The 10,366-nt window shown below is 38.4% G+C and overlaps 1 protein-coding gene across 1 annotated transcript; it reads right to left on the reverse strand.

Annotated features, from left to right (window-relative positions):
• Positions 1 to 2,125: 2,125 nt before the first annotated feature.
• LOC123869995 (cuticle protein 16.5-like) lies at positions 2,126 to 3,586 on the reverse strand. The gene is made up of 2 exons (XM_045913142.1): positions 3,569 to 3,586; positions 2,126 to 3,009 (listed from the first exon to the last, which is right to left on the reverse strand). Exons 1-2 carry the CDS (start codon positions 3,578 to 3,580, stop codon positions 2,221 to 2,223), a joined length of 801 nt encoding a protein of 266 aa, XP_045769098.1. The 5' UTR covers positions 3,581 to 3,586; the 3' UTR covers positions 2,126 to 2,220.
• Positions 3,587 to 10,366: the final 6,780 nt, after the last annotated feature.

Raw genomic sequence — 10,366 nt, forward strand, 5'->3', positions numbered from 1 at the left:
TTATCATTTTTAATTAGCCTAATAATTATTTGAGATAGCGTAATTTAATATTTGCATATATGGAATATGAAATACCAATTATTATTATTGTTTGATACTAGAGTAATTCATGAATTAAAATAGTTTGTGGGTTATAAGATTATATTTGGTGACCAACCCTTGTAATTAATAATGCAGTGAACTAGTGAAATCATTAATATAACTGCAGTTAAGATATTGATTAGTTTAAAAAGTGATAGTTTTAGTATGATAATAATTATTTAAAGTTAACTTTGATAGCACCAGCTTTACAATCAAATGATCCGTTTATAATAATAAAGCATTGATAGTTAAAATAAAATGGATGAGATCAAATATGATTCTTATGAGATCAAATCACTTGTATTATGGTGAACTAGGCACCGGTGATCCCTTGCGTGGATGCGCGGTAGATAAAGATAGTGTGGTGATTGCATACGTGGATGAATAGTGTCGGAGCACTGTGTGGGTGCACGATGCTATGGCATTGAGTATGTGTTCAGAATTTAGTAAAGAATTTTGAGATTTAGTAAAGAGGTATGATCTGATTTTAATCGTGAGTGCTAATGCATTGCTTCTTTAAAGAATATTCATGGAGTATTAAAAACCGTGTTGGCAAGGCTACCCTGTGTATTATGTTGAGTAATCTATTTAAAATTAAGTATATATAGCAACATAATTGATACAGCGAGCCGTGATAAAATTTTGGAAGATTAATTAGTTGGAATATTGCACCATGGATATAAGATATCACACTAGGATACGAAGCTTGAACTTTGATAAAATATTCGAAAGATAATTGGGAATATTGTACCATGAATATAAAATATCACATTGGAATACGATGCTTAAACTTGAAGGCGAACTTGGTACGCTTAAGTGAGTGAAATGCTCTTTAAGTGCAAGTGGTCTTCAAGCGATCTTCTACGATGCTTGACCTTGATGGCGAACTTGGTACGCTTAAGTGAGTGAAATGCTCTTTAAGTGCAAGTGGTCTTCAAGTGGTCTTTTATAATGCTTGGAACTTGAAGGTGAACTTGGTACGCTTAAGTGAGCGAAATGCTCTTTAAGTGCAAGTGGTCTTCAAGTGGTCTTCTATGATGTTTGGAACTTGAAGGTGAACTTGGTACACTTAAGTGAGCGAAATGTTCTTTAAGTGCAAGTAGTCTTCAAGTGGTCTTCACCAACTTGGTACGCTTAAGTGAGCGAAATATTCTTTAAGTGCAAGTGGTCTTGACCAACTTGCTGCATTTAAGTGAGCGAAACGCTCTTTAAGTGCAGTTGGTTTTCAACTACGACAAATCTGGTCCCCTAAGTGTGGCAAAGTCCCTTTAGATGCGGTTGTTTTGTTCTTTAAATTGAAAGCTGTTGTTGTGATGAGTGATAACGAATGGACAATATTCCTGGATCTTACGAGTACATAGTGGAGGTATCTTGTTAAGTTGCGAGCTGTCGTATGATTGTTAAGTGATAAGTGACAATGAATGGGCAATAGTCCTTAGGAAGTTAGGAAGGATCCTTACAAGTAGGTAATGTGAATCAGGTGTTAACGGTTGTTTATTTTGCAGTAATTTTATCCCGACTCGTGGGGTGCCCGGGGCGGGCACCATGCAGCATGGCCGTGTTGGCAACAACTCGTTCTCACGTTCGGTGTTGCTTGGTGTTGGTGGTTATGCTGTGGTCGTGACGTCAGAGCCCCCTCCATCGAGACGAAAAAGATGGCGCTAGGGCGAGGACGTGGCGTGGAACGACAAGCTTCAGTTGCTGTTTGCGCTCCAACCGATTCACATTGCATTATACGGGTTGATTTTACTATCTGAGACTTTAATTGTTTACAATACATAATTTGTGCCTGGATGAGGTACGGACGCGGCGCTGTTTAGCATGCCAACTTGATCCAATGCCATTATTATAATTCTTTGAACCATGCCCCATCCGGGCACGGAAACCAAATCCAGAAAAATCCAACCTAAACATCAAATCTAGAACAATTCCAAATTTCAAGACTATTCTGTCGATGTCTACATTTGCCATTTATTGCAACAAACAGGTAACACAAAAAAAAACAACAAAATCGTATTAGATAATTTTAGTTTATTTGATTTTTAAATAGTCGCCCATAACAATAATATTAATCAACAGATTTATGTCTTAATTAGTTTAGGTAAAATGTACGTATTTACAAAATGCTTTCCTTATTATTTACCAACCGTGACCCCATGCGCTGCGAGCCCATCCGTGGCCAGCATATCCGACGGAAATGGGAGCTGCGGCGTAAGACACAGCTGGGGCAGCAGCGTAGGTCGAATACGCAGGAGCTGCATATGACACTGGGGAAGCGTAAGAGATTGTACGAGCCAAAGGTGCAGCGTAACTGGAGATCGCAGGTACGGAGTAACTTTTAGCGTAAACTGGAGCGGCAGCGGCATATGTCCTTACAACGGGAGCAGCGGCTGCGTATGTCCTTACAATGGGAGCGGGAGCAGCGTATGTCCTAGCGACCAAGGGTGCAGCATAGCTCTTCGCTAACACGGGAGCAGCAGCTGCGTACGCTACGGGACTCGTTTGAATCGACACTGATTGGTGGGACACAGATGGTGCGGCGGCGTAAGCAACTGGCGCAACTGCTTTGGCAACTACTGGCGCGGCGTATGTTGCAACAGGCGCGACCGCTTTGGCAGCATACGAAACCGCGGGTGCTGCGTACGAAACCGCGGGTGCAGCATACGAAACCGCGGGTGCTGCGTACGAAACCGCGGGTGCTGCGTATGACACCGCGGGTGCTGCGTATGACACCGCGGGTGCTGCGTATGACACCGCGGGTGCTGCGTACGAAACCGCGGGTGCTGCGTATGCGGCTACAGGGGCCGCGTGTGACGTGGTGGTTGTAGAGTAAGATACGGATGTGGCAGGGGCGCTGTATGCCACCGGGGCCGCATGGAGTAGGTTGCCAGCGGAAGCAATCCCCGCGGCACAAAGGAAAATGATGACCTGAAACAAAAAATCAGCGATTAGCTTTTATTTTAATTGTATTTAACCTAACCTAACCCGTCTTTGAAACGCCTTGGTTGCGTTCAGGTAAAATTTTATAATATAGTGGGAGTTTTATGTTATTGAGAAAACTAGCTACGTGCAAATTCTACAATAATATAGTCAGACGGGTCAGTATAGCTACAAATTAATTGAAATTTTTGAAATAGTTGCCGCGATGGATGAATGGTTTTAATTAATACGTATGCCATTGAATGGTAAATAGCCTAATATTTAAACCGACCAAACCAACCGATATAATTAGTACAATTGATCGCTCTTCAATTGAACAGTAATAAAATAAACTGTAATTTGGCTTTATTGGATTCTAGGAATAGGTGTGATACAATGATAGCGATGATAATTTCTCAAACACTAACAAAATATATAGAAATAGCACAAATAGGTCCTTGATACACAGTATGTATCCTAATTATACGAGTAAGTATTTGAAATTGTTTATAAACTTTTAGTTACTGAACAGATTTTTTTATGGAAAATTTAAAAAAACTATCCCTACCTTAGAGTACATGTTAAAGTTATGGAATCTATTTACAGAGTAACTTGGAAAACACATGCATTCACTTTTATACTAAACCGAATGTACTGGTACCCAATTCTTACAGAAGCTTATTGCACTCCAAAGCTCACTGGTTTAACTTAGGAAAATGCACCTATAGTTTTTATGATAAGGTTACTTTTTGCCAGTCATGTCATGCAACTAGGGACCTAAAACCCTATGTAACCTGCAACAATGTCAGGGTAAAATTGTGCCCGGTTCGCCTATAAATGTATGTGCTACTATATTTCAATTCAACAGTTTGATAGTGAGATTACCCAATTCTAGTAACGAATAGACCGGTATTACAGAATTATTATGATCCTTTGCCTGGTATAGCATTTGCTCACGACTTCATCCGTATGGATTTAGATTTTTTATCTCCCTTACATAACTATATAGTTATAGGAGCCATTATTCCTAGCAATTAGCACCAATCAAAAGTGATTGCGAATGACATATTATTTTGGCCGTCAAATTACGGTGCTGAGAGCTTTTTCCACCTGAAATTCTAAAATTTCGAACCCACCATCGATCGACCCAGGCAGGTGGGTTTAATTTCCAATTGCAAAAAACCACCTCTAATAGTCAGCAATCAGATTTAATTAAACAGCTCAAAAATCCCAAAGGATCTCGGGCTAATATATTTTTTTGTATTCAATGACATGACCCTTTATCCCTCTCACCATTGATTAATCTCACTGGTGGTAAGTGATGAAACAGTCTAAGATGACAGCGGGCTCGCCTCGAGGGGGTAGACACCTACGGCAATTATTTTAGTTTTTGTTTTAAGTTTTTCTTTACAGTTTTTTGTAGAAACTGACTGAAATTGTATCAAGCCCATCCCTAATCATCGCGGCATCATATTAGAACGCTAAATCGCTTGGTGGCATATTTTTGTTGGAAGGGTTGCACCAACGACGACCAGACTAGCGAATCTGATGCCGCCTAGAGCAGCTAGAGCTAAGCCGACTTTGTTCAGACTTAAGTTTCAGTTAAAACGAGACAGATTTATCTTCTTCTAGTGCTATCTCCTATCGGAGGTTGACAATCATTAAGGTTAACTGGATTTTGTTCACCGCTGCTCTAAACAGTGACCTTGTACTCATATTAAACCACTGGCGAAGGTTCCAAATCCAAACCTTAGCCCTCCCGCTTATAAGATCACAGACCTCACCACAGCGCCAAAAAGATCTTCAAAAAATCATATCTACCTTTTAAAGAATAGGTAGATCATAAATATAGATACGCATAATTGGACTCATGTAAGTTTCAATAAATTAAATAGGTAGGCGCCGAAATCCTTATGTGTTGCGACCTAGTTCATATGAAATTTTAAATCGAAATTGCGTCATTTTGAGTGCAATTATATGAAACGATACATAATGCATATACCTATGTACTCCCGGCTCACATTTATTACAAACTGGGACAAACTTGCAGCATGCACTAATCATAGTCTGAGAGCCTACTGAATGAAGTCTTAACCCATTGTGTACTCACCTTAAATACAATTTCTAGAGATTACTATCCATTAAAACTATAACGTTTCCTTGTTCACTACGGAAGCCTAAAAACTGCAAGTTCTTATTTATTCAATAAACATTCTGTGATAATTTTATTACGAGTGATTTGAACATTTATCTAAATGTTGTTTTTAACATTGATTTAGGTAGGTATTTTTTTTCTCGATTTCATTAAAACAACAGGTTTTGAACAAAAACCTGCTATGGTGTGTAGTAAGTACTGGGGTACATGATTAAGTAGTAATTTTTCGCCAAAAAAAGAGTTGTTTCTTAATCAGTTTAGTTTTCCAAAAGCAGGTAGATTTATCACTACAATCAGTAGAGTGGTAGTAACTGTTTGGTCGGGACGGTCGGAAGCTTTGGTCGAAAAGTGTTGCAATGGCGTTTAGGTATAATTATCGGATCTCAGACTATCAGAGGAAATTCCTCGTAAAAGGTAAATGTCAACGAAACACAAAATTTAAGCTTAAATATTATTTGTCGGGACGGTCGGAAGCTTTGGTCGAAAAGTGTTGCAATGGCGTTTAGGTATAATTATCGGATCTCAGACTATCAGAGGAAATTCCTCGTAAAAGGTAAATGTCAACGAAACACAAAATTTAAGCTTAAATATTATTTGATTAAGTACTATTTTATTAAATTAAATTATTTTCGGAACCTGTATGATAAGATAAAGGAGTTGTACCGAATAAAAACACAACTGCCAAAAAACGAAGAAAAAAAATCACATTTATATATTTCATGATTTTTTTTCAAAAAAATTAAAGCCAATGTCACTCGGGATAAAAAAGGATTCTTCAAATCTTGTAGGCATAGAAGTAAGGGTGAACTAAGGGTAGTCGTGTAAAAAATAGGAAACCGAGCAACCATTTCACAATTTTGAATTTTCACATTTATTTAAAGTAGATTTTTCATTTGCACAAAAAAACTGTGCTATAGAAAGAAGTTTTAATTAGACTTGATAAATAAATAAATGTTTTTGTAGCTATAATATGGTACCATATATATAAATATAATAATGCATGTACATTGGTCTTAAAAATTAGGTAAAATCGCATATATCCTGCCAAGCATGGCGTGCCAAATTTATTGAATCCAGTCCAATCTCACCTTCTTAACATATATTAGATAGATTTGAACCTAAGATTAAGGATTGAATCATTAATCTTAGATCAATTGATATTAAGTTGAGCAATTAAGTTGCTAATGTATCAAAATAAAATAAAATAAACCTAAAAAACTTTTGTAACAAGCTTTTATCTAAATTTATCACGACAGTAAAAATTATCCATGTACTCAGCTGTTCTACCATACGCCATTATGTGCTATAGTAACCTACCTACATACTGCAATCTACCCATGCTTACCTCACACGCCCATCATCAAATAAGGTACTTAGGTACAATTGGTGGTCAGACATAGACTTAGTCCGTCAGAGGACCGGATTGGCCTCATCCAGATCCTTTTCGTTTGTCGTCGATGATCGTAGGTCGTTTAACGTGAGCGAAGCGAGCACGATTTTTTATAAACTTTGTACGGTAAATGTTAGTAAATAAATACTTTTTAGATTCGAATACAAGTAGAAAATAGTATGTAAGTATTATACTATATATAGCTCAATTACCACTCACTGACTCATTGACATAATTGTTCTCCTAGAAAGAGACGGAAAATGATATAATGATGTAGGGGAAATGTGTTCGGATGCGGGATTCGACTGGGGAAAAATTATGACATTTCGGAAAAACAAGATGGCGGCCGTCGTGATTTTTGCAGCTCCTTTGTTTTTTAAGGGACTCTGTTCAAACTCGCAACTATTAAAGAATGTAGTAAACGGTTAACAAAAAATGTGAAAAAAATTGGAAAATCAAGATGGCGGCCGAGCCGTAGCGTTTTGAAAATTTTGAATTTTCGACCCCGAACTGCGGCGCCACAGATCCGAAACGGGGTAGTCGAGGATAATTATTTTTTCGTGTTTCGCCCACGATTATCCTGTATTTTGACAGAACGGGAGTGGTTTTTTAAAATTCAAGATGGCGGCTGTCATGGCGGCCGTTTTGTTCGAGGTACGAAAAAACGCAATTTTAAAATTCGAATATCTCAAACTTGGCAACATCGAAGCGATTCGGCTTCTATGAAGCGATTGTACGTATGAACTTGAGGTATAGATTGGTGGGGAAAAACTACCCCATTTTTCGGGAAATTTCAAGATTTTGGGGAAAATGTAAAAAATCGAAATACGGACTTTTCGCAAAATCCGAGTATGAGCGATTATGTGTTTTGCTCGTACAAATGACATTTGGGTATTTTTGTCGCCGAAGACTGGCAACACTGGAATTTATCAAAAAAAAAGTGATTTTCGACATTGTCTTTTTTCAGGGACGAACATTTCGCGTGGGTGCGAGCGAGAGGAGAGATTGAAACGTCATCGGGAGCGGTATATCCTGTAGTTAATAGGAAAGTTGTAAAATTATCTAATTTGCTTCTGCAAAAAGAGTTGGTGGCCATTTTGTATTTTCTTCAAATTTTCCGAAATTTTGATCACGTTTTTGAGGCAGTTGGCAACATTTTGGAAAGTCGACATGTATCAATCGATTGTGTGACTCAACCAGCAGTATCGAAATATGTAAACAGTGTTGCCACATTTGGGGAGATTTTCGAGATTTTCCCCAAAAACTCCTCCTGTAAAATTTTGTATGAATTTTTTTTTTTCACTGATGGTTTCGTATAGAAAACAAAAAAAAAATCGAGGAAAAATTTGGAAATAGCTGATGATCGAGGATGTCGGAGACGGGTGAAGGGTCCGCTCAAGGTATTGAAGATAGGTGGGGGGTGCTCGACCAAATGTCATTCATGACGTCATCCAATTGCCAAAAAGCTGAAAAAAAATTCAAAATGGCGAAGAAAAGATGGCTGCCATACAAATTTCGCCGGCGTCCAGCTCGGAGGGTATAAAAGATGGAAGTGTGGTTTCTTGGCAAAAGAGGATCAAGATCCAAAGGTCTACTCGATGAATAGAAAAAAAATTCAAAATGGCGGAAAAAGTGATTTTCGACGGGGTCTTTTTTCAGGGACGATCATTTCGCGTGGGTACAAGCGAGATGAGAGATTGAAACGTCATCGGGAGCGGTATATTCTGCAGTTAATGGAAAAATTGTAAAACTATGTAATTTGCTTCTGCAAAAAAAGTTGACGGCCATTTTGTATTTTCTTTAAATTTTCCGAAATTTTGATCACGTTTTTGAGGCAGTTGGCAACATTTTGGAAAGTCGACATGTATCAATCGATTGTGTGACTTAACCAGCAGTATCGATATATGTAAACAGTGTTACCACATTTGGGGAGATTTTCGAGATTTTCCCCAAAAACTCCTCCTGTAAAATTTTGTATGAAATTTTTTGTTTTCACTGATGGTTTCGTATAGAAAACAAAAAAAAAATCGAGGAAAAATTTGGAAATAGCTGATGATCGAAGATGTCGGAGACGGGTGAAGGGTCCGCTCAAGGTATTGAAGATAGGTGGGGGGTGCTCGACCAAATGTCATTCATGACATCATCCAATTGCCAAAAAGCTGAAAAAAAATTCAAAATGGCGAAGAAAAGATGGCCGCCATACAAATTTCGCCGGCGTCCAGCTCGGAGGGTATAAAAGATGGAGGTGCGGTTTCTTGGCAAAAGAGGATCAGGATCCAAAGGTCTACTCGATGAATAGAAAAAAAATTCAAAATGGCGGAATTTATTTTCCCATACATTTTGTATGGCGAATATTGAATGTCTCATTCTCCTAGAAAGAGACAGAAAACGATACATTGATGTATGGGAGATATATTTGGATGCGCGATATGAGTAGGAAAAAATTATGACATTTCAGAAAAACAAGATGGCGACCGACGTGATTTTTGCAACTCTTTTGTTTTCCAACCGATTTCGTTGAAACTCGCAACCTTTGAAGAAAGTAGTAAACGATTAATAAAAAAAGTGGAAAATTTTGGATAAACAAGATGGCCGCCGTACAAAATTCGTCGTTGTCTATCTCGGAGGCTATAAAAGATGGAAGAGTGGTTTCTTGGCAAAAGATAATCAGGGTCCGAAGGTCTACTCGGTGGAACAAACTCTGCATGCTCGCGGACCACTTTAGTGGTCCGCGCACCCACGCACCCTACTAAATTATTATCCTAATCTACAAAAAATAATATGGATGTCGTTTTCAGGGTTTCCCGGGGTGCTGATTTTGATAATGACATTTATTTTCAAATCCAAGATGGCGGACTTACATTTTCTACAAAAAATAGAAATGCCTGTCATTTTATGGGTTTTTTATATTTTATTTTATCTTAATAAATAAATTCGTTTTAATACTTATCAACCTAACCACGTCACGCGAGCTGCTTTAGCAGCTCGCGCACCGAGCAAAATACTAGTTATTATACTATATATAGCTCGATTACCACTCACTGACTCACTCATTGACATAATTGTTCTCCTAGAAGGAGACGGAAAATGATATAATGATGTGGGGGAGTTGTGATTGGATTCGGGAACCCTCTGGGGAAAAATTATGACATTTGAGAAAAACAAGATGGCGGCCGACGTGATTTTTGCAGCTCCGTTGTTTTACAACCGATTTTGTTTAAACTCGCAACTATTTAGGAAAGTAGTAAACGGTTAATAGAAAAGGTAGAAAAAATTGGAAAAACAAAATGGCGGCCGAGCTGGAGCGTTTTCAAAATTTTCATTTTTCGATCCCTAACCGCGGCGCCACTGATCCAAGACGGAGAAGTCGAGGATAATTATTTTTTCGTGTTTCGCCCACAATTATCCTTATTTTGACAAAACGGGAGTGATTTTTAAAAATTCAAGATGGCGGCTGTCGTGGCGGCCGTTTTGTTAGAGGTACGAAAAAACGCAATTTTAAAAGTTAAATATCTGAAAGTTGGCAACATCGGAGCGATTCGGCTTCTATGTAGCGATTGTACGTATAGGCTCGAGGTATAGATTGGAGGAAAAAAATTACCCCATTTTTCGGGAAATTTCAAGATTTTCGGGAAACTGTAAAAAATCGAAATACGGACTTTTCGCAAAATCCGAGTATGAGCGATTACGTGTTTTGCTCGTACAAATGACATTTGGGTATTTTTGTCACCGGAGACTGGCAACACTGGAATTTATCAAAGTAAAAGTGATTTTCGACACGGTCTTTTTCACGGTATCCCCTTTCGCGTGGGTGCGAGCGA

This window comes from Maniola jurtina, chromosome 12, assembly GCF_905333055.1.
Source record: "Maniola jurtina chromosome 12, ilManJurt1.1, whole genome shotgun sequence".
NCBI classification, from domain to species: Eukaryota; Metazoa; Arthropoda; class Insecta; order Lepidoptera; family Nymphalidae; genus Maniola; species Maniola jurtina.